This window comes from Falco rusticolus, chromosome 7, assembly GCF_015220075.1.
Source record: "Falco rusticolus isolate bFalRus1 chromosome 7, bFalRus1.pri, whole genome shotgun sequence".
Taxonomy (NCBI): Eukaryota; Metazoa; Chordata; class Aves; order Falconiformes; family Falconidae; genus Falco; species Falco rusticolus.
Window position 1 is genome coordinate 35726544 of NC_051193.1, and position 25433 is coordinate 35751976.

Consider the following 25433-nt stretch of genomic DNA (forward strand, 5'->3'; position numbering starts at 1 on the left):
AATTATGCTTTACTCTGGTTTGCGGGTTTTTTTCCCCCCTGAAGTTCAGCCTAAATTAAGTTTTGCATACATTTCACACCACAGAAAACTCTGCAGTACATTCATTAGAGATAATATACTTAAGACTCCTTTATGCCACTCAATGGTAAAATGAGAGCCATACAGTTTGGGCTTTCCTGATACTTTAGGACAAACAGCAATGAAGATCCTCACGTACAGTTTTGTTAGTACAGAAGCAGTTTTATCTTCCTAAAATTAGTTGCAGTTACTGTGTCAGTAAAATGCACACGTGTTTAGAGCGCAGAACATTGCTAGCTTATTTGACAATATAAGAAGCAGTGATTTATTAGGTAAAAACAGGAAATGGGAAGTAGCTATCGGGCACACCATATACAGCTAAGCAAAATACGGGTTTATATTAGCAGAAGCGTAACATAGATCAGACAAACTTTTAGACACTGCTCCTGTACGACCTCAGAAACAACTGAAGTCACATTTAAGGGAATCTGAAAATACAGCAATTAAGACGACTGGGCCCTTTACAATAAAGGGGCTGAAGTAAAGAAATACTTAACTGGACTTTGAAAGTTCTTGTATTTTTAAAGTAGCGTTTACAAGAACTTAAGAGTCCAAGCCAGAGGCTGCTTGCTATCATAAAAGCCAATGATCTTTACTGGTCAACTTAAGCACTTGCTTAAAATTAAGTGTAATACTCAAAAGCGTTACAGAATGATTCCTCAAGCATACGCTTTAAACATCTTGCCGAAGTAGGATCTTGCCAGTCACTGGGAGTTTGTTCTTATATTATTTATCACGCTATTTTTATCCCAAACCCTACTACTGCTATCTATTTTTGTAAGAGTATTGTAGGGCTTCTTACTTGAAAATGATCTTCAGTAGCCTTGCCACCCATGTTAAGAACATTCAGAGAACTGGCACGCTTCATGCTGCAACCAGGACAGTGAACATGCAAGGATAAACCGATCAGAAAAGCTGAAAACTAACAGCTCTAAAAACACAATTAACAACGAGCAATGCACAGTTAAGGGAGTCTGAACAATGCCCCCCAAACTGATCTGAGGGACACCCTTTAAGGTAACTACATAGCTTAGCATATGTTTGTATCTGGTTCTAACTGACATGTAAAACCAAAAAAAAATTGCTAGCTCCTCTAAGCTTAAACATTTCAGGCAAGTGATTTAATTTCAACTCAAAATCTCAATTTTTAAAGCATATCAAATCAATACACTGACTTAGCACTGACTTTTAATTAACTAATTCTCAGTTTCGATTTTATGCAGCTTCTTACAAAAGCATCAAAACAGACAGTTTAGGAAAGAAAATGTGAAACACGAGTAAGTTTGTCACACAGGCAGCATTTAACTTGGAAAAGCTACAACATGAGTATTTTCTGCCTCATCTAGGTAAGTCCTCAGCATCAATTTCAAAAAGCATTTTAAAAATCCTTTAAACATTTCAAAGCGAAGGGAAGCAAGATGGTTGCTGCTATTAACTTTGATTATGCTTTTGGCTTTACAATGCTCTGAGCAGTGGTAACAACAACCCTGCAATACTGTATTGAAAGCAACAGATGAGGAAAAAAAAATGAATCACTTACACAGGACCTACTGACAGTCAAAACATCACTGCATTAATTGTAATATCTAGTGCTGTTTGAGATGAGTATTTATTAATTTACCTACATCTCAAACATATACAAAATCTAACAAAAATATTTTACGGTGTACATTACTCAGAATGTTCTATGTTTGCTTTGGGTTTTCACTAGCTCTTCAACTATTTGGAACTACTAAACGAGGGCTCTGAATAGACATTTGATGAACTATGCACAAGACAATGAGGGCCTAATCCTGCAGCGAAACAGCTGGCTGATGCAAAGTTTCCAATGCCTTCCAGTAACATGGAAAGGTTTATCCATACAGATCACATTAGATATTAACCAGTTTTTCTTTCTACTAAAGCAAGACTACTAACAGTCAAAGTCAAGCACGAGTTTTAAATGCTTTCATAAAGCAAAGGCTTAGCAGAATAATAAGCCAGAACACTAACGCACACAGGCAGCAGCTGCCACATAACATAGGCTTACTGTTTCTTCCTAGCATTAAATCAGAATGTTTCAAAAGCTAGATTGCACGCAATTTAAGATACTTGACATGAGTGTTAGCAACAACAAAGCAAGGACTCATGCATGGTATACACCTCTCATTTATTCAGGGAAACATGTACAACAGAGGTTATATACGGAAGTCAAAGTAAGTTAATCTGTAAAACACAAAACATTACATAAAATCTCCAAAAGAGCACAAAGGTTTATGGAAAACATTCCAGGGAAATGCAAAATCCACTAGTAAAAATTTACACATGTATTTTTAGTGCCAATTAAAAAAATTTTTTTTTTTTTTATGACACATGTGATACTGGTTTGTTTGTGGGTTGGGTTTTTGTATGTTTTTACATCAACATACTTAGGAACTTTAGCCTGGCAAATGCACTTTTAATTCCCTCCATGTTAGGAACACGATTGCACAAATAGCATGAAATTGTTTTTCTGGTACATAAGCAACAGCAATAATGATAGTTTGGTCTCTTTTTTTCCTCTTTCTTTGAAATTATAAATCTTAATTGTTCCATTGTATGATCAAAATTTTCTGAAGTGAAACAATCAAACTTAACACTAATTAAGCAAAGTTGAACTATTACATAACTGAATTCTGAAATATAATAAAGAACTGATACCATACTTCAAGTACTGTATGTTTCAAAGAACAGTTAAGAGACTTGTTCGTTGTCAAAAAGGCTTTTGCATGACTTCAAGAGTTTCCCTGATGAGTTTTCCACTCATGTATCAAACATATCAAACAACATGAAAACTAAGCATTTCTTTCATGCTGTGATACTAATGTACTTCTATTTGAATATTTCTCATTCAGAATCATACCAGCACCGTCAATTACTATTTACAGCAGCACATTATAAGCAACAGGCGGAAATAAATTTCAGAATAAAGCCTTCATAGAGACATCGGCAGGGAATGCAGAGGTGTACTAGTAAGGAGGGAGGCACATACATCTTTTACCTAGAGTGGCTGACTTCACAGCAAAAATGATGTATATGTATGCTGTATTAGCACTGTAGTATTCAGCGATCAGAACCCACTAAAAACCAAAGGTCTGCATAATAAAAACTGAATATCCCTTCTATTAAATTCAGAAGCAGAAAAAAACAAACAAACAAAAAAAACCAAAACCCCCACCAAACCAAAATCCCCACAACTCTAGTTTACTAAAGTTTCTTTAGAAAATGAAATCAAACTGACTTCTTGGAATATCAATATATACAGCTATGCTTCACGATCTACAAAGCTGGTGTTTAATACCACGAATCTTTGCATTTTTTAGTAAAACCAGCTAATATAAATTAGATTTTAAAAAGTCTATATTTTACAAGAAAAGAAATTGCAATATTTGTTGTCTTATAGACTAAACGTGCGTATCTACAAAAAGCCTGTCAATGCAATACACTTATTCCAAGTTTTAAGAATAAATTATTCTTTGAGAACTATGGTGACATCTAAAAACCAAGAACACTTCGTCAAAAAAAGGAAAGCAAGAAAGATATTGCTTTGTTTTAAAATTTGTTTCACATTAATGTCTTTATTTGAGGAAATCTTATCTGGTGATACAGACCCCACAGTGTAATTAACGTTAATGTCGGTAGATTACTTCTGCTTTGGTCAAATAACACTACTGAAGTGCAGACCATAAAAAGCAAGATTAAAATAAATAACATAAAACTCTTACAGAGACACTGTAAAGCCAAATGTCTTCAGTTATATGTAAGCATAGTTTTCTACATCTATAATCACAGAGTTACTCTCTACCTGCAGAAGTTAGCTCAATTTACTACAGAGAACAGGGAATAAAACTCTGACTTTTAAGAAACCGAAAAAAATTTGTCATGTCTCAAAAATTAGGAGAAAAATGCAAAATTAGCTATAAATATATGCATCTATTTATACAGGAATGTCCCTGAACTATGATGTATGAACTCTAGACAGAACTGAATAGAAACAGAAAAAGAGCGCATAAGAATTCTAATACTGAAGACAAAGAGGGAAATCTCTTTTGTCCTATTTTGGCTTATATTTGCTTGTTTTCCCTAAAGCATTTTACATTTACATATTTCCCTCTTCTAATCACATGCCTCTCACAGCTTTTCCCAATCTGTCACCTCAGAGGCAGTTCTTAAAGATGTTATCAATAAATGCAAAGGGATTTTTGACCTTGATATTAATTCAGTGCCTTCAACATCAAGTCTCTGGCAGCTTTAATTAACAATTCTAATAATCACATCAGGCTGAATTTGAAACAGATACGTGAGGAAGCAAATTCTAGATGTATTACAGCTGTACACAATGTTTACAGCCGCATAAAAACAGTAAGGCAATGCTTCACTGGAGCACTTACAAAAACACACTGAGCCCCTGCCTCCAGATCACTGTCTCGGGTATTACCATCATCGTCATCTACTATGTTACTAATATAGGTCCAGTTGCTCCATCGAAAGTTAGTCCAGGTTCTCCAATTTAACTGTTTTAAAACCTAAGTTCAAATTCACATTGTCATATAGTTCCCTGCCAACTAAATGAGTTTCAGTTTTCCGCAGAAAGGGGAAGAAAGAAACCCTGCAAAACTGACTGCCATTATGTTGGGGGTGAGGTGGAACACCCACGAGGGCTACCATGAAAATCAGTAGTACATTTTAACATTTAAACTTCTCTGCAGCAACCAATACATGACGAATGCTTTTATACATTTATTAGAAATATTACGTACATGCAAATCCATATCATGTGGTAAATAGGAAAGAGTGAGAAGTCCAATTCATTAACATTTGAATTTTGACTTCGCTGAGGCCAAAACGTTATTGAGATATACAACTAGGTTAAAGTTTTTCCAGCATTTTCCTCTGCTCTCTGAAATCTGGGGTTTCCAAAATTAGAAACTGAGAAGGGCTCAAGTCAGTACTTCTCTCTATACCCACAATATATAAAGCTGTATCAAGAATATTTCAAGATATTAAGCTCTATCAAGAACATTAGCTGTGGGTTGGGTTTACTGTATTCAGGCTTTGACAATAGAAGTCGGTAACATTTATTATTCTTCCCTGCTGCATGAAAAGGAGAATTTTGCAGGTAACTAAATTTATCAGTAATTCTATGAGACTATTCAAGTGGCTAACAGTAAATAGGGAAAAAAAACACTTTTAAAAATGAGTTGACTCTTAAAAGCAAATACTCCTCAGATGTTACAGGACTTTCATATATATTTGTAAGGAATTATTTCCTGTTTTATTTTTCTTTTAGACATAAATCTACATTATACGCAGTTAGCTGAGCAAAGAAAACACTGTCCTAGGCACTACACTAGGCTACAGCGGGGGCACAGAACGAGGGCACACCAGCACAGCTATGAACAGATAATTACCCTGGATTCTTTGGTTCACTGTCCCGTGAACTTCCTCCCTTCAGCTTTCTAACCAGCTTCTCACTGCTGCGTCTAATGGAAGCACGAAGTTTGCTAAAGGAACCACTGCGTTTTAAAGATCCAGTGCCATCCTGAAAAAAATTGAAGAAATGTGAAACTGCACGAGTTCGTTGCCCTCCCCCAACGCTGGCTCAAAAGCATTTCGTCGATGAATTATTTTTTTTATTGCTGTTAATATATACTTGGTAATTACCTAACCACATTAATACCGTATAGCTACAACTTCACCAGAACAAAAGGGTTCCTTCCAAAGACCTCTAAAATGTGAAGACATGCTCAAGCCATGATTCATAATAACAAAAACCCACCACAGCAGCTGAGCAATTCACCATCACCATGTTACCATTTCACATGAGCACACTGTGGTTAACAGAGTATAAGCCCCAAGCAAAAACATTCCAGCAGTCTAAGAAAAACACCTGTTGCATTCTGTCTAAACATCCCCGTTACCCGCAAACATGTTTAATTACTTCTAAAATCCTTAAACAAAAATATTTCTGATCAGAAACATGTATGGTTAAATTCCTGTGCTTCCATTTTCACTTTCACCAAAGAAAATGTAAAACATGATGCAATGAATTTTTCATACATTGCATTCATGTTTTACACTGCCGTGCTGATCCAAAGAAACTTCCAACTGACCACGAGTCTATTTTTAAATGTTTTACTCTTAAAAACACCCAACAGTTTAGTAAGATTAGAAGTGACTGCTTCCTACTTCACAGAAATCCTATGTGATTATGAAAGAATAATTGTGAAAGAAGGAAGTAAAGTACTACTAAGCAGACAAAGACAGACACCTGAGTTGGAGTGAGTTTATTAGAAGTTAGAAAGACAAATACACAAATCACTGAACACCAAGATTAGTAGAGAAAAGCATAATTGCCAAAATCTCACACAAAGACTAAACAGCAATGCTACTTTAGAATAATCATAAGTGAAGACATTCAGAGTTCCATATTGATGTTAACCACGTAATAGGTCTCTAAATACATTTTAAAGCACTTGGAGAACATGCCTTACTTTTACGGGTTTTGTTTTGTTTTTCTCCTGTAAAGATCACCATCATGCCATTTCAATAACACCTTGTGTGATACTTTTAACTACCTTTTTTCCATAGTGAACAGCTACTTATAAAGTTCATTGTTACTTTTTTTTTTTTTTACTAATGTATTACACAGCAAATGGTTGTATAACATTTTGTATGACTAGATACATATCTGGCAAAGCTACACATGTACAGAAATAGAAAACCAAAAAAGGACACCAGCACTGAAGGAATGGCCAGTTTACAGGGAGGTGTAGCTCTGACAAGAATCTTAAGGGGGTTGCTAAAACACAGCAGTCAGTACTGAAGAGAGAAGTTAAAGCCTGAAGGTGGTGCACGCCCGTCATGCAGGAGACAGTATAAGAATCACAAAAGGCATCTAGGCCTGTCAGAAATGGAGAGAGAAAAACCGAATGAAACTGTTGGGAAAAATTCAACAGTTTTCAATTTTGAACAGTTATTTTTTACAGTATTTCTAGGTCACATTCAAAACAATTTTTTCCTGAGTAAGTATCTGGACCGCCCTTAAGTACAAAGTGCAGGCCCTTGCAATTACCAGGATACATATCTTTCTATAGTTTCGCCTATATCACTAATACATGACTTACAAATGAGCATGACTTACATGAGCAATGCTGTGCATTCTTTAAGTTAGAATTTGTATAAAATACTAAACACCTTTATGAAGTGATAGCTTTAGCATTACATTTTGTAAACAGAGAAAGGATTTTTTTTTTCAGCTGACATTAACACAAAAATAAAAATAAAGAAAAAAACCAAACAGAAGAAAGGAACAGAGCAAGGTGCATTCATTTCAGCTTTAACTTCTGTCAGAATTTTCCTCAAAACAAAACAGCAAGAAGAAAGAGGTTCTCCCCTAACCTCCAGACAAAATTCTGTTTATTACTTTAAGGAACCTGAATCCAACTGACCTGAGTCAATTCAGTTTCACAAATATTTTTTAGAACGTACTTCTGTGTGTGTGTGCATATATATATATATATATATATTTAAATAGAATTCAAGTGGAAACTTCTCTACTTGCCCTAATGCAGCAAGGCAGCTGAAAGAATCCACCTTTAAAAATAAGCTGTGGTTCAATTTACACATTTTCTATTCTTGCTGTAAGTACAGAGACTATTACTGATAGTCTTAAGATAACTGCTTTGAAAGCCTTTATCTATAGCAACTGGAATGAACAGTAATTAAAGTTATTCCTGGAAACGGCAAAATGCCTTGCTACCAAGTAACTAGAAGATCAAAACCTGAGTTAGTTATCTAGCAAATTAAATTGCATATATTGTTCACACTTTTAAAAACAGACTTCGGCTTTTCAGGATTGAATAAATTGAAATCTATAAATTCCAATTAGAAATATTAGATCAGTGAAAAGGCGAATTATTCTTACGGTCTTAAACCAACAACACTGTAGTAGTGAAAGTGATCCAAAGAACAAAGGCAAGACAAATTCGATAGGTATGGAGCGTAACTTCTATTATGCTAACCAGCACACTAGGAATAATCAGACAAGCTTTTGGGTACTTGAAATCCGAAATAAAAACATCAAACCCTGAACTTAAACACTGACCGCATGATTATCAAGATGCCTTTAAAACATGAGTTTAGGATTTAAAAAAAATATCCTAAATGCACTATGAACAAACAAGAAAATCACAAGAGCTATCACTTTCTATGGCAAAGTTTAATTGCCTATTTTTACATCATTCAGAATAAGAATCACCTTATTACTTTAGCTTACACCTGCCCACCATTATCATCTTCTGTACTTGTAGCTGTCTGCCACAATGCCCACCTGACTGTCAGACACTTCTTATTAAAACAAGAGCAACTCTGACCAACTAGTCTATGGTAGTAAAATACAATTTCATTTCACACCTGAAAGCGGATTTCTGTGCCCAGAAACTTGTCTTCCTGAAGTATATGGGTTAGAGTAAGAAAAGGTACTTCCTCACACTAAGAACGTTATCTTAAATTAAGCACTATCATACCACAAAGGTTTTGTCTGTCCTGCAACTGGCTGCAAGATCAATTTACAAAAATGCCGATTACAGATACCTGCTGACATTTTTTGTATACGAATATAATAAGGGATACAAATCTTGGTGTCTCTGTGTTGAATTTTTAAGACAATTTCTATACATTTTCAAGTATCTTTTGTTAACTTCAAGGGATGAACTTTAGAAGACATATGCACTATACAACCTCACTTAACATGTCTGTTTTAATAGTCAACAGAAGATTTACTTCAAAAGGTACTTCAGGTTTTTTTTTTATAAGAGTGTAACACACTACATCAAAGCATATAATGCTTAATATGGATTACATTACATATGAAATTCACTTAATCACAATAAACCTTCCAACAAAAATTGTCCATTTAAGTTTGCTACTTTATACACTACATATTCTCTCTGACAGCCAAGAACATGAGTCAGCTTGACCACTTCAGAAGAATTTAAATGGAAAAGGCAGGCCTCTCTTCAGGCTCTGCACACAGAAGTAAAGAATTCTACTATACTTTATGAGCCAGAATATTTTGTCTGGAGGAACACATGAGGGTAAAAAAAAACCACCACAAAAAAACCCCACAAACCCCCAACTACACAATATAAATTAGATGGAAGAACAGCACTGAGATAGAAACACTAGCAGGGTAAAGGGAGAGAGAGTTGCCCACTTTATGTAAAACATGTAACACAAAATACCTTCTCTTAAAAGGAGAAAAAAAGAGCAAAGATGAGAATGAAGCAATGCCACTTCAGCACACCAAAAATGAAAAGTCTGCCCTAAGAAGTCAAAATTAAATTTTTCAGAAATTTTATCACTGAGTTTGATTCAAATACTGACCTAGAAATACTGTCTATTGCTTTTCCACAGAAGGCCCTTTCAATCCAAAACCTGCATGCTTGTTTAATGTCAATAACAGAAAAAATGTTTAATCCATTTAGAACATATAGTCATGCAAAGTACAGCGAAATTAAGGGAAGAGTACAGTACACAGTTCTAATGCTGAATGGGCAAAATGAGAATTAAAAAAAAAAAGTGTTATCCAACCTTACTTTGGCTTTATTAATGATGCAGTATTATTCACAATAGATGCTGATTGACTGTCTTGGCACTGAGAACACCAATGCCAAGAAAACAATAATAAAGAGACAAAAGCAAAGATGGAAAGAACGTTCTCCTTTAAAACTAAAGCAGTATGTGTTTTCTCAAGGTTTCTTTGGAATGCTAAACTTTGTCTCATGTGCCTAACAAAAAGAAGAAGAAAAAAGATTGCTATTGTAAAAGAAATGAAACTTCAGAATGCTCAATATTGCAAAGTAGGCTACTTCCCCTCCCATACAGCAAAAGCAGGCAACACCACTTTCATCATCTAACAGAATATTTTCAGCAGAACTGCGGATGGGAGTTAGTTCTAACAGTGCAATATATATCCCATTGCCAACAATGGGATAAAGCATGGGTAAGCTGGTGACAGAAGCAAAGACCATAAGCCAGATCAATAACCGAAAGCTTGCACCGTCTTTCAAATTAAAGGAAAACAAGTTAGAAAAATGCATATGTAATTACATCACAAATATGTTTTTACTTCATGACAATCAGTGTTACACAGTGAAGCCAATATATGGGAAACAAATAGAACAAGGTCTGACTCCAGTCAAATTCTAATATGGGAAAAGGGATATTAATTTCACTTAAGAAATATGAAGTTACTATCACGTTGTTATGTAATGGCACTGCTTCTTAGAATGGATTGCACAGCAGCCTGAAAAGTTACGTTCTTTCCTCTAACAAGCTGAGTAAGGAGGAAGATTGGAATTATTTTAGTGTTAGACTGATCACATTAATAAAACTGCTAATACTTAATATATCTCCATAGCAAATGTTCTTTGTGATTCCAACAACTTCGGTATTTTTTAAAAAAATATTTAAAACATAGGCAAATATGACATAAAAAAGACAACAGCAAAAGTAAGTTAATTGCCAGAGTATTTCTAACAGCAAAAAGAAACCACTGACAAGCAATTGTACACCAGACCATAACCAGGACACTCAATCAGCATTGGTTAAATACAACTGCTTGGGATTCTTGAAGAAATTTCACCATTCAGGACAAAAGATAGAATGTTTTAAATTTTAAAATATTACATTTTTTTACATTATGTTATGATAAACAAAATGTTATTTCTTAATTGATTCTGCAAAATTACAAAAGACGAGGTAGATCAACCAAGTAACTACTGAAAACACGATAGGCTGGTGAATGGACAACCATATTTGTTACGGTGATAATTTATCTAAGCTATTTTCTTAAACTGTGTACTGTACTTACCCCATTCCATTCTACGCTCATACTCACTTCCTCGCCTCCATCAGGACCACTCTCGTACTTTACCACATCAACATTGAGGCTTTCCCGGCTTCGCCTTTTTTCTATACTCTCAGGGTCATTCAGCACTTCAGCAACCCTCTGTTTATGAACGTTGTCAAGACCCTGAGAATTAGATGAAATGTAAAAAGGTTTTATTTTATTACAAGCTGTATTAATCTACAACCTACACACAATAACCATACCAAGAAAGAAGTCCAACCAACTCCATCACCCTGATTCTGCTTTCGAAGGACGGTTAAGTTGTCCTTTTTACATGGCAGGAATCAACACAGCATGAAGTGGGCAGACAGTTTGTGGTCTAAGAATTTGGTGACTTGTCATTCTTTTCCTCCTTCCCTATCACTTGTCAAAGCCTCATGGTGTTCATGTCACTCACCTGAAGCCAGTTTAATATTTAAGCAATTTATAGATCAGGAACAGTCAATGCAATTTCAGTTTTCCACCTACCAAATGGTGCAGTATTCACCCATCTTTGGGAAGAACATCGCAGGTGTCTGAGTATCTAATACCTAAGACACAGGCTGTGTTATTTTAAAATACTGATATATGACACTTGACACAGTAGTATAATTTATCCTTCAGAAAGAAATCAAATGAAAAGTTTATAATAGAGCAGACTACGTATGTCGTCAATAAAATACATTTACTCTGTGTTAAGGAATGCCCATCAATTACCAAATAATCCTTTATATACCTTAAAAGCACGAAAATACCTTCTGTAAGGCAAAACCTTTAACACAGAACCTAGAAAGTAACACAGCTCAAATTGTACTTATTCAGTTTTGTTTTCTTTATAACAAACCTACTCCACATCATAAATGGTATCTGCTGACAGGAAGAGATCCCAAATGAATGCCTTACATGTAAGAAAATATTTTCCATCTTTCACTGTGCAGCACTAGTAGCAACTGCAGCAGGGAATCTGTACAATAAATCCATAAAGTTTATCACAATACAGGAAGTGAAAATCATGCCTAAATTATTCTTAAAAGTCAATTGCACGAGTAAGAAAGTTGTTTCAGTGACATTGAGAAATCATGTTCTTGGTTCCCATATAGCTGCCTTCCATCAACAGAAAAGCAGAACAGCCCTCCCTGATGGAACTCTACACACAGGGAAGCATGAAACCAACATACAATGATTATATATTTTCACTTCCACATGGCTGTACGGTGCAGAAAAGCAGCTACACCTCTCAGACAGTAGAGAAACACAGCCTCAAAATGGCTTTTCCACCAATCCCTTTAGCAGCACAGAACACAAAAAGCATAAAACTATCTAAATTCACCACTAAGAAGATGACGTATCCCATACAGACTAGGCTGTTCCAAAGCTATCATCTCTTATTTACCTCATATGTTAAAAAAAAATAAATAAAAACAATAAAGGGACAAGGGAAGTGCACTTTGCCAGTTTGATTCTGTCATGAAACACGAAGGACAAAGAACTTCACTAGCCTTCAAAAATCTAGCATATTTACCCCAGCAGCTAAAGCAAACAAAACATGCATGAAGGAGAACTGAGCTGTGGAGGACTGATGCTTTTCCACACCTGGGAATGAAAATACCTCCTTGATTTTGCTCAAAATGGGAAATGTATTAACCCTGTCCTCCTTTAATGACCTAGAATAGAAAGGCAGTGTTAAACACTGCTAGTAAGACAGCACTCTTTCCTACGTACCCAAATCTAGTACTGTGTGTAATGTGATGCATTATGGTATAGGTGGTATATGATGCACCAATAAAAATCTGAAGCATGCTTAATGGAGTAGCAGCAACAAGCTTCCAACAGGCTCTATGGAAAATGGAGACAAGGAACAGTTTTTGCAGTGGGAGTGGCAAGCCAGAAATGGGCTAATTAAACATGGACTCTAGAAGACACTCCTTCAATAACCAGATGCCCCCATCCTTAAGTCCCAAATAAACAATTCCAAGCTTCACAGTAAAAATTGGAAGTTGAAAAGCTGGTGCGCTGTTTTGGTGTTTATATAAAAAGGAAACAAACATAAGTACAAGCTGTTTTCTTCCAGTCTTCTTATTACTATTATTTTATGCCAATTTACCCTGGTTGCATCTGTCCACAGTGAAAAATTATCATGTCTAATGGCAACAGTAAAACTAAGAACCAAAGCAAGTATGTTAAAGATGCATCACATGTTCATGTCTTATTTTCAAATCACATTTGAATGACACACACCAAAAATGAAACTTCAGTAAAACCATGTGAAAAATCATCCTCAGTGAAAGTACCCGTATCAACTATTTTGCCCCCACCCTTGAATTTTTCTTGCTGAAGAACTTTTGTCCCAGGTTTATACTTTCCTCTTACCAGTTTCATTCCATTTATTTGGCAAACACAAGTTTTCCATCATTTTTTGTGGAAGAAAGAACTTAGCCACCTTATATCAAAGGGAACTGTTGCAGAATTCACTAGAAGAGCATGAGGTTTGCCAGGAACTTTTTTGCTCTCTCCCTTTTCCTGAAATAATCTTCTATACACATCAAACACTACACTATCATTATTGAAAATACAACTTCAAATCAGTATAACCAATAAGAAACAGTACATTATCAATAAAGATATGGTCCATCACCTAAGTCAGCTTACTTGAATTTAGAATTTGAGTTTAGAATTTTACATGGACATATAAGAAAAATAAAATAAAAACCCAAACACTTCTGAAAAAAATACAAGTCTTATTTACTATTGCATAAAAACAAAACTGACCTTTACAAGCTTTTTTATTCACTTACATTTTCTTATCTTGCTTTCAATTTTAACGCTGACTGACAAGCCATGTTTGCTTGTCCAGTCTTACGTGCTTTTTTTATGAAAGACATTGTATCAAATATCCAAAGGGGAAAGGAAAAACAAAAAGCCAACAACACCCTAACAAAAACAAACTCTCTCCCACCTTCTAAGACTGAGAAAGGGTTATCTGAACAGCACATCTGAGAGCACAGAGACAGCACTGAACTTCTCCACATTAGAAGTCCCCCCTTAAACTGTAATATCCATCCCATTGTTTTGCAAAAGTAACAGGAACAGTGACTGATAAAGTTATAAGGGTCTTCTAAAGGTCTGCACCAGTCAGTTGTATGCAGAACAGAACATTTTTAAGTTTGACAGCTCCTTATTAAAAACAGAGGAGCATTACTGGCAAAAAAAGATTATCAACAGAAACGCTCCATTTAACCCTAGTATGGTCTCTCTCCCAGGAGACGTAACCGATTGAGGACTGCTGGCCAACACAGTGTTCTCTTCTCTTCCATTTTCCACATAATTTCACTCCTAATTTGAATCATTACCCTGGCTACCTGGTGCCACTGCCCTAGCAATTAACCAGTTTGCAAGTGGTTAAGATGGTATCCAATTTATCACCAGTTCAGACTGGTCAGGCACCAGACTCTGAACAGTGAGAATTTTATATATTCTGCTCCTATAAGGTACTGAAGTTGAAAATCTGCATGACCACAATGCAGCAGTATCATTAAGGTGAATTTTCATACTTGCCTGTTTACGAGATCTCATTGCCGCCTCTTCTAATGTTTCAGCAGCTTCGAATTTGCCCTGTCGTCTGTAAAGTGCCCCAAGGTTCTTTAAGGTAGTTGTTACTGTTGGACTATTTAAAAAAAAAAAAAAAAAGTATATACACCACACGCTAAACCCTTCTCAATTCACAAAATAATGAAAACTTAAATTAATATAGTATTTATTATATTTTTGTAATTATTTAGTAAGTTTCTCTTGAAATATACTATACTGTACTCCATGTACCTGGAAAAAACTGTTAACCCCTTTCAAGGTGCATTAACAGCTGACACTATGATTAGTCAATAGCCCTGGAACTAGAAGTTAGTAACTAGCCTCTAGGTCTACTCAAGAGAAAACTGGAGTACTATATCCTTGTGTTTCTCAGATGCACCTGGAGGTGAAAATTTATCCCAATCTGAGTGTGCTCAACTGAATAATTGCAAAGCTTCCAGAAAAATAGGCCTAACTCATGCATACAGTGACCATTAGTTAGTCACAAAACAAACTAACAGTTCCTTTCATCAGCTTTTACTTAATACTTATTTGCAGGTTCTATGCATTCAAACTACACTAGAACAAAGGGAAAAAAATAAAAATCTTACATTCCATTAACAAGCCTCACTCTCAAAGAAGACATTTTTGTTTCACTGACACAATGAGAATTAGCTCAGTCACAGTATTGTTGCGTCAAGTTTTGCTCCAGTAACAGCAGAGAAAAGATTTCCTCATGCATTAGAATGAACTAGTACATGAAAAACAAACCAACAAAACATATTGCACCCAGAGTTCAGGATGGAGAAAAAAAGAGCAGATTTCAGCAGTACAAAGGTTCTGTTGCTTGTTAAATACAAGAACTCAAACACTAAAGAAACAAGAAACCCTCACCAAGCATTTTCAGTACTAGGTGAAGTTTTTTTCTTACACCTGCACATTTCAAAAAAGGCAGTTAGGGAATAAAATTAAAGCAAAAAAAAAAAATTTCACCAAGTGTAATCCAAGCTGAAGTCCTTTTTTCTCTTCTTTCATTTTAAAGTTTTTTCTTTCACACAAAACTATATACATGCACCTCAAATACTGTGTTTGGTTTTGGGCCCCTCACTACATAGAGGTGCTGGAGCGTGTCCAGGGAAGGGCAACGAAGCTGGTGAAGGGTCTGGAGCACAAGACTTATGAGGAGCCACTGAGGGAACTGGTGTTGTTTAGCCTGGAGAAAAGGAGGCTCAGGAGGAGCTTACTGCTCTCTGCAACTGCCTGACAGGAGGTTGTAGTGAGGTCGGGGTCCATGTCTTCTCCCAAGTAACAAGTGCTAGGACAAGAGGAAATGGCCTCAAGTTGCATCAGGGGAGGTTTAGATTGCATACTGGGAAAATTTCTTCACCGAAAGGGTGGCCAAGCACTGGCACTGGCTGCCCAGGGAGGTGGTGGAATCACCATCCCTGGAGGTGTTTAAAAAATGTGCAGATGAGGCACTTAGCGATGGACTTGGCAGTGCTGGGTCAAGGGCTGGACTTGATGACCTCAAAGGTCTCTTCCAACCTAAGTGATTTCATGATTCTGTGATATTCTTCAAACTATAGAAACTGACATAATGCTGAATTGTGGCAGTTTAACCTTGTTTTCTTGTGCCAACTAGAAAACAAGCCTCAGTTATTTGCAGTCTCCTTTTTGCTTCTGGCACTCTTATCTACAGATCTTGCTGGGGGCAGGGAGAGCATGTATGCCAACCAACGGTATAAAAAGAAAGAAAGATGACCTATGCTTCCATGTGAAGGATTGCCAAGAACACAACTGGTGAATTTTTTATGTCACTTACTAGGTCTAGCCAGCCTATGTTAAGAGATGCCTCAGGACTTGAAAACTGCTACTGTACTCCTGAAACCCAGTCCTGGGGCCTGAATTTTTAGTACTATAGTTTTTATAGTCCTAAGCAAGCAGCTGGTTGTTTCATTTTTAAATACACTTTAATCTGACATTTCTGGATACTGGGAATTGCTGTGGTGTTTGTCCTTAAAGAAGTTACCCACCTGTCAACTTTGCAAGCTTTGTACCAGCCACCATATTCTCCAAAAGATGTGCCATCTTTTTGCTTTCCCTAAAACAAAAGTAACATTGAAGAAAACTAACCAATTTGTAACTTAAACAAGTAAAAGCTAAAAAAAAACCCACTTATGACAATGTCCTTACTTTGCATTCTTCCCTCTCTTCTGCATGCATCCAAATAGGCTTATTTTCATCTGATGAAACAGAAGAAAACGGTTAATAGAATTACAAAGCTACAAAGTGTTTATTGATTTTCATCCTTCTGAAACGATGTTGTGAATCAGGGAATTAAACTATTACCACCACAAAAAACCTTACCGTCCATACTACAAGGAGACAAATAAACATGCACCTGCACCTCTTCTTTTCTAGTTCTACAGTCTGTCTTCTATTCATATCTGAACTTAGAAACCCTTACCTCTGAGAACCTTTGAAGTCAGCATTTGCTGCCATCGATTTGTCATGTGCCCAGTTCTATGCTAGAAAACACGTATTTCTTTCTTTCATCATAACAACTGTTTTGACATCTACTAAGTGGTGCATATGCTACCATCATGGAATGCAATGAAAATTCTTCACTGTGACTTCTAATTAATATAAGGCATTCAACTTCAATATACGGTGCAATTCTTAACTGAAAGGTATCTTCCCCATTCTTTAAAAGTATTAATGGAGGACTCACATTAACAATATATTTATCATTAAATACCCTGCACTGACTTTCTCCTGTGACTGGAAAGTGACATACATTTTTCTGCCACTGTAAAAATACAAAAATTGTTTTTGGTTTGGCATAAGATAAATTATGCCAGAAACACAAACCATAAAACACAAACCTACCAAGTCTACCTCTTGTAAGAAAAGCTCTCCCTTTCCATCAAACATTACTGCTGTATCTAAATACTTTCTTATGATGAATGTATTTCAACGCATCTATAATCTTACTTTTTAAGTCTTCCTCAAGCAGACAATTTTCATCAGGATACAATTAACTTCCCACAGATTTTATTTCTCTTTCTCAACAACTAAAAACATGAAACATACATTCAAATCTAGGGACTCGGTTTCTTACCATCTACAGAGCCAAATTCCCGTTCATGAGCACGAGTAAGAATCTCTTTGTATAAAGTTTCCGCTTGCTTAAATTTGCCCTGTTTTAGATAGCAGGATGCCTAAAAACAAAATACACACACACCCCAAGAAGATATCAGCACACTGTTTTATTTAGCTTGATAAACAATAAATACAGTACATGTTGAATAAAAGTGCATTTTAATTAATCAGAAAATTTTACTTTCTTAGATTTACTTTATAACGGGCTTACCAGGTTATTCTTTGTTTTTGCAACATTTGGATCATCTGGTCCCAGCTTGGTTTGGTAAATTTCCAGTGCCCTCTGATAGTAGTATTCAACCTCCTCATATTTACCCTGGTTCTGGCATAGTAAAGCCAAGTTATTTAATTGTTTGGCAACATCAGGGTGATCTTTCCCCAGGACCTGAAAATTAAATACCTTATATTAAAATATTATCTAGTCATCATATCAGGGTTTAGAAATGCATAATTTAGAAATAACCTGTTAATTTTTATTGCTCATCAATTCAACGCAAGGATGACAAAAGTAAAATCTGCATTTGCAAGATATGAAAGTTACTCAGTTCTGTAACAAACCGAGAATGCTGCAGAACTGCTCATAAGAATAATGCAAGTAGTATAATAACATCATATGCAGCACATTATACAAAGCCTGAAGATGCAGGCATTCAGTCTCACAGACTGGAATAAATATCCATGTGGTCACAGAACAATCAACTTAAAAATGTTAATGTTGTTTCATTATAAATTCCAATGCTTTGTCAAATCAATGATTAACTATCAAAATGGACAGAAAAAGGTAAAGAAGGTTAATTACAAGATACAGAATTTAGAATACACCCAGAGTGTTCCAGCAGCTCCACAGGACTACTGGAATTTATGAGTGTTTTAAATTTCAGACACTGCTGACCACTTGGGCATTGCTGACGCTGTGGTTTATCCGGCAGATCTACCCAACCAAACATTAAAAAAAAAAAAAAAAAAAAAAAAAAAGTAGTGTTCAAACTTTGCCCTCTCCCTCAAAAAAATCCACTAAAAGGTGCTGTATTCTCTTACTCATACCTTTTCTCTGATTTCCAGAGCTCGCTTACACAATGGTTCAGCTTCTTTGTACTTTCCTCGTTTACCATAAAGTACTGCAAGATTGTTTAGAGTTGCTGCCACCTGTCAACAGTAGAGATATATTAATTACACTGGAATTTGCTGATACAAATATCTGATAAATGAACACATCTGCAATGCATCGATGTTTTCAAATTTTCCATGCACAGGATAGACCTCTTAAAATTTGCAAATGAAAGAATAATTATTATTGAATGCATACATACACAAATGAGGAAAGAAAAAAAAAAATCAAGAGATTACTTTTGCTTCATTTGTGGAAATGTCATTTAGTGCATATAGTTTCTTCGTATTTTCTTCTCTTACAAAGCTACCTCTCACATATATAATCAGAGATGCCCTGCTTCACACAGGCTACATGAAGTGAGATACCACATTAATTTTAAGCACCAAGTACAAAAGTTTGATTTACACATTTCATTTAAAAGCAGCAGTAGAACAAATCAGAAGTACCCCTTCAATCTGAGATTAATAGTGTGATTTCAGTAAGAAATTTAAAATCTTTCCCCACAAATTAATTTCCCACAGAAAATCCATGCAATCCCAAATCAACTATATCATTTATGGTGAAACTGCATTGAATAGAATGCTCAAAAGATATGTTAAGTATTTACGAGAAAGCGAAGAGTGTTACATTTTGGCCTCCTACCTGTACTGTTTAGAGATATGCCAGGTCTTAAAAACTTTCCTGTTGAGTTTAATATTAGAATGAGTTGAAAAAAATTCAGAGAAAAACACAACTAAACATATAATATTGCATATGTACAAACCGCTGGATGATCTTTGCCCAAAGTCTTTTCACGGATAGCCAAGGCATCATTCAGGAGATTTGCTGCATCTTTGTATTTGTTCTGGTCTCTAAATTTTAGAGAGTCATAATTAATACTGGCGATTCAGAAAAAGTCATAAAAATGAAGCTGACTTAAATAATGGCCTAAAGTTGCTAGTACAAAATAAAAATAATTGATAATATATTCAGAAATCAAGAAGTAAAAACATGAAGCCTGTAACTGTAAAGTTGTTTGCTGGCTGAGGACTAGCATCTACTACTACTTTACACCGTACAATTTATACCTCTAGACTACCTGTAAGTGAGTAATCAAGACAAGTCCCCTCAATAGACACCAAAAAAAGGAAAAAGTATCAATCCCAACTTCATTGCCAAAGCAAAGGCGCAGGCAACAATGCAGTAATGTGTTTGACTTTTAAGTACAGGGAGACATACAAATATTGCAGGACCCTCTTGAGAGTTTTAATAAAAATCAGGGAATGGACAATAAATGGAATGGAAAATAAAAACAGTCAAAAAATGTTAGTCTGAACATTTAACAGGTTGTAGCCAAATATTATTTAACTGATAGATATCTATGTCAGTATACAAACCTGTACACCAAAGCAAGTATGTTCAACATCGTGGCAACATCAGGATGATCATGACCTGAAGTCTTCTCCAGATCTTCAAGAGCTTGTTTACAGAGAGGTACAGCAACCTCATATCTACCTTGGGAAGCATACTGGATAACAAGATTATGAAGGGTCCTTAATCTTGCTGGAATTTCATAGCCACCTTGTTGGGCAGCAGCTGCTGCACTGCTATGCTGCTGTTGAACTGAAAGAAATTCACAAGATCTCAAGTTGTTTAAAAGATGACTGTAACTAAAACATCTAAAGTTACTCCTCAATGACACAAAATGAGACTCGCTTTTATTTCTTCAATACAAAGCAGTATTTTTAGACAAAATACTTCACAGCAGTCATGCTGTCATGAAAAGCAACAGTGAAAATATGACCATTTACTCTTCGTATTCTGTCCAGTATTGTATTAATATTATTTTACACTCCTATTAGCTCAAAGGGCCAAATGTAATAAACCAATGAAGAAAGCAGGACACTATTTCAGCCAGCAAATCATTAACAACTCTCAAGATCATATCATAACTTTGCACTTAGAAATATTGACATTTCCCTATGGAAAGGAACATTATCATAGACAAGCCAAATACCTGCAGAAAAGCTCAAATGATTTGTCCTTCCTCCTTTACTCTCCTTCTCTAAGCATACAAATTCTTTTTGTTTCCCTTTGTCTGCTATACCAAGGAGTACTTCAGGTTGGCACATAAAGGATTAAAACACCCTGGATGCCACAAATAACAATTTCAAGAGAAAAGACACTGAGTCAAAGTCAGTGTCAACAGTCAGGTCTTACTTAATAACCCTCAGGGCTTGGCCACTCATTTTCCAGTAGCTCCTAACCTTTGGCTGTTGCAACACCCACCTTCCCATTCCTCCCAAAAATCTGCTACCCCTTTTCTCTTCATTTGGGAGATGTCTGGGAAGAGTGAGAAAATTCCCTCTTACTCATTTGCATTAAATTCTAGACAACAGAGGGTAAGGGCTCCCTCCAGCTGTGAGCCCGACTTTCTTCTCTGCTTTCTGTTAAGCACAAAATGCTCTCACAGCAGCTGGGAGCCTTTCTATGTCAGTGGAACTACACAATTCCAAGCCTACACCCACAATCACTGCCTACCACAGCACTGAAGCATTTCAGTATTTTTCCTGAAGGTCAAGGAAATTACTGACATTATAAAGTGAAATAAGGTAAAGGGACTATGCAGGTATATATGCAGCTTTGCCATTCAACTTTCCTGCTGCAAAATTCTAGGAAAGCAAGGATAAAACTCAGGAGAGAATTCACGGTCAACATTAACCTATTCTAAATTCTTCAAGTCCTCCTTCCATTGCTGGCTATGGATAGCATTACCATGCTATCAAGAATGTAGTGCATCTTGTGTATGTGCCCATAAAGGAAATTTGAAAATGCTGATTACAAACGTGGGACACTTCAGACATTTTTTGAGAAGTCATTTGTCTATTAAGAACCATTGTACTACTAGCACGCTCCATATACACTACAATATCAATACATTATATAGCATCAGCTTTACACCCATATGACAGAACATTTCACTAAGCGAGGCTTATCTATTAATGGCTTCTTTCAATCACACCACCAAATCTCTACCTTAAACTTCACTGCATATTCATCAGTCCTTCTGACCTGATGACAGTACTTCTAGAATGAGTAGTAAAACTAAGGAAGACAACCTTAGCGAAGGACAAAAGATTGTATGAGAAAGGCTTCATACTGAAACCTGCCCCAAAATGTTAAGTCAGATCATTAAAAAGGTCAGTAACAGAATTCACCATCTGGTCAGACCATCGAAGAACTTCAATGTTTCAGAATCCGCCTCAGTCACTTGGAACAAACCTTTTCCATTCTGAGGCCCACAGGAAAGAGACTGCGGGGCAAATCTGAACAGAAGCCAGTCCCAAGAACTTTGTAACAGCTAGTAAACACTCTTTAAAAACCTAAGCCCCAGTTCTATACACATCAATGTACAGAATGTGTATCAATGACTGGTTTCCTTATTTTAGCAGAAGCATTCACCACTGCTGCTGTGTCCCAGAGGACACTAAGCATGGATTCATTTTTGTAAAGAGCATCTTTATACTCTGCATTGCAGAAATACACTAACATTGTAATCTGAAGTGTACTTACTTCCTTGTCCTTGGTCATCTTCATCATTGGGAAATAAGTCATCCAAAGGCTCTTTGGTGGAATCCGTATCTTTATCCTCCTATAGAACAGCCCCAAACCCAAACAAATTGTTACGCTTAAATCTAAGGCATAAAGGGACAGTCCATTTAATCACCAAAAGGAAAACTCTACATCCAGAACTTGGTAATTGACAAGAATAACATTTCTCATGTAAGTTTTATGAAGGTCTTATGTTCAAATGTATTTACATACTCTGTCCCAAAACAATACAGGACACCTTCAGAAGAGCCAGGAATAGAAATCAGGTCTCCTAGATTTCAGTCTCAATTTAAGCACACAAGAACGCATCTGCTATTCTCACAGAGGCATTATACCTTATGAAAGTACCCAGTGAAGAGTGAGCGCTACTGAACACAGATTTGTCCACTGTACTTTTTCAGTTCTAAACAAAGTTATAGATGGGCAAGGAGGAGGAATAAAGAGACTTCCATTTCTGAGTACTCAACTTCTATACAAATAATAGGTTTTGCAGCTGTGATCTCTAAGGTTCAGAAAGGAAAAAAAACCTGCTTGGGAGTCATCTCCAATAGTCTCCATCCAGAATCATATTAACTTCTGCACAATCCATTAGTGTATACTGTTCTTAAACATCCAAAGATCATTCCAAATCCCACAATTATGTAAAATAAAGTAACAGATCATCCCTCAATCCTGTTTCTTAAATGTGAAATCTACACAGTATAAACAGTTGAAGTTCTCAGAAACATTAATCTCAGTAAGGAGAAGACCCAGGAGCAGAACACAATCCTATTTTTCTGGCTCTTCATCCAACACCTTTTCCACAAATGAGCAGACAACTGCTGCTGCTGGCATTCAAGTTCAGTGGTGGCAAAGTGGGTGTTCTGCAAAAACAGCAGATTGGTTGGACTAGATCTCAGATGGGAAGTTTGTAATTTTAAATGTGCTGATTCCACCCCCATACTGAGTATATACAATTGACTGTTTTCAACGGCTAACAACAGAGATTGTCCATATGTCCATAAAATGCTTTGCTTACTTTGACCCTATTTGCTAATTAAACTTCAAATAACGGTGCTATTTGGGCCATCTGCAGATTACAGTTCAACAGTTAGCACATCAAAATCCTAATATTCCCTCCTCCTACCCCTTTCCTAAACTGGCTTCACTGGAAGTATTCAGCTACAAATAAACACCAATTCATGAAATAGCACTGAAAAGTTCCGCATGCAATTGACCAAAACAACTCTCACTACTCATAATACGTTAGAAAGGATTTAGTTAAGCATGACTAACACACACGCATTTACAACCATTATGTTGCTAAAATAACTGGTTATGAAAACAGTTCTTTCCAAGACACAGCTGAGCAGGTCTGAACGCACAAAATGAGATCTTTCCCTATAGTGCTACCTAACTTAAGGAAACAAAATAAAAGGATACCAAGAAGGGCAAATAATTCAGAAGTCTTTTTAAGTGATAAATTACTTCTGAAAATTAAAATCGTATCCATTTTCTCTCTGAATCTAAGAACGTGTAACACAATGGGCTAGCTAAACACAACTGAAAACATGCAGATGATCACAAAGTCTGGCAGAAGGTCCTGAAAGGGGGTTCAGTAACATCCTATCTTAGTATGAATTCTCAACAGATATAACTAGACAAAACTTAACTATTTTTCTTGCTGTCAAAATAAGCCAAGTCCCTTATGTACTTAGGACCTCTAATATTTTACATTCCTCACTTATATAAACTGTTGAATTTACAAAAGGAATTTTTTTGTTTGGTTCAGGTTTCTTTTTTTTCAGCTAATATGATACTAAATATTTATGGATTTTGATTCTCATATGTATTTTACTATCTACACACAACAAAACATGTACTCTCTTAAAATAAAAATGAGCCGAACTCTCAGAATCTTCCTGCAAACTATGTGACACTGGTAGAAGGTAAGCATTTTAATGACAAGTTTATGTGACAGACAAATAAAACTATTCTAACTGTCATTTCTTGGTAAGCGGGCAGGTTACAACACATATGTAAATGTAAGGTGCTTTTCACTATACAGCTACTTACTGATGGTGAAATATCATCATCATATTTTTTTAATTGATTCATGAATTCTAGATGTTTCTTTTCTTCCTCCAGTTGGGCCACAGATTGCTCACTTTTCTGTAGTTTCTGTTGTGTATTGGCTAGTTCATCCCGTAGCCACTGATTTTCCTGGCATAGCCGGCGAACCTGAGCACGCAATTTCTGCTTCTCTGATTCCACTGCATTTAAGTGATTTGACAAGGCCATCATCACCTAAAAAGGAGAAGGTGTCACATGACATACTTTCTGTACAATGCAGTTCTGTATTTAACATAAGCTTTTTATTATTTAAAACCTATGTCAGCTGTGAAATCTGGTAAACATTCACACTTCTGTTTTTTATACATCTGGTTCTCACTTTTCCTCTAACATTTTTTACCATTTTTTCAGCCAGAATTAACCTAGAGGAACTCTTTACTAATGGTTGTTTTCCATGATGCTATCAGAAATCAAATTGTTTTAGAATTCCCTGAAGATTACATATAATCTTAAAATATATGAAAATTTTGAACTAGATTACTGAAACTGAAATCTTTGTTCCACTCCATGAAATGGAGCAGTGATACTTTTAACTTGAAGGAACACAAAAATAACTGAAGAACACAGAGCTCTAATTTAGCAGCTTTCAGACAAAAAAGGATTCATATACATGCTTACAATTCATAAGGATGAACACCTCAGCATAATGATAATACTTCAAAGGGACAATTATACTGCTGAGATCTAAATATGCAACTGAACACACAGTTTATGTAAGCACTTTATACATACATATCATAAGCTTGAGTGTGTAGACATTCACTGTATTTGAACAGTCACGTTACAGACAAAAAGTAGAACAGCCATAAAAGCAGCCTACTTGGATTGGGTTTTTTGCTAAACAAAGTTAAATGAAAAAGGAGCTTGTTAAGTGAAAGCCGAACAGTACATACAGAAGAT

General features: G+C 36.0%; 1 protein-coding gene across 6 annotated transcripts in view; it reads right to left on the reverse strand.

Annotated features, from left to right (window-relative positions):
• Positions 1-25433, reverse strand: part of KLC1 (kinesin light chain 1) — a 49087-nt gene that overhangs the window by 4187 nt on the left and 19467 nt on the right. For 2 of the 6 annotated variants that reach the window (XM_037394983.1, XM_037394985.1), the window contains exons 3-15: positions 24477-24707; positions 22383-22461; positions 20207-20432; positions 19594-19681; positions 18764-18865; positions 17931-18104; positions 17679-17778; positions 16751-16800; positions 16591-16658; positions 14546-14654; positions 10973-11134; positions 5508-5638; positions 881-947 (exon numbers count right to left, since the gene is read on the reverse strand). In XM_037394983.1, the coding sequence (XP_037250880.1) occupies positions 881-947; positions 5508-5638; positions 10973-11134; positions 14546-14654; positions 16591-16658; positions 16751-16800; positions 17679-17778; positions 17931-18104; positions 18764-18865; positions 19594-19681; positions 20207-20432; positions 22383-22461; positions 24477-24707 (1587 nt within the window). Of the gene's footprint in view, positions 1-880; positions 948-5507; positions 5639-6367; positions 7001-10972; positions 11135-14545; positions 14655-16590; positions 16659-16750; positions 16801-17678; positions 17779-17930; positions 18105-18763; positions 18866-19593; positions 19682-20206; positions 20433-22382; positions 22462-24476; positions 24708-25433 lie in introns of those variants that run through there. The other 4 variants (XM_037394986.1, XM_037394980.1, XM_037394981.1 and 1 more) reach the window with 4 other exon arrangements.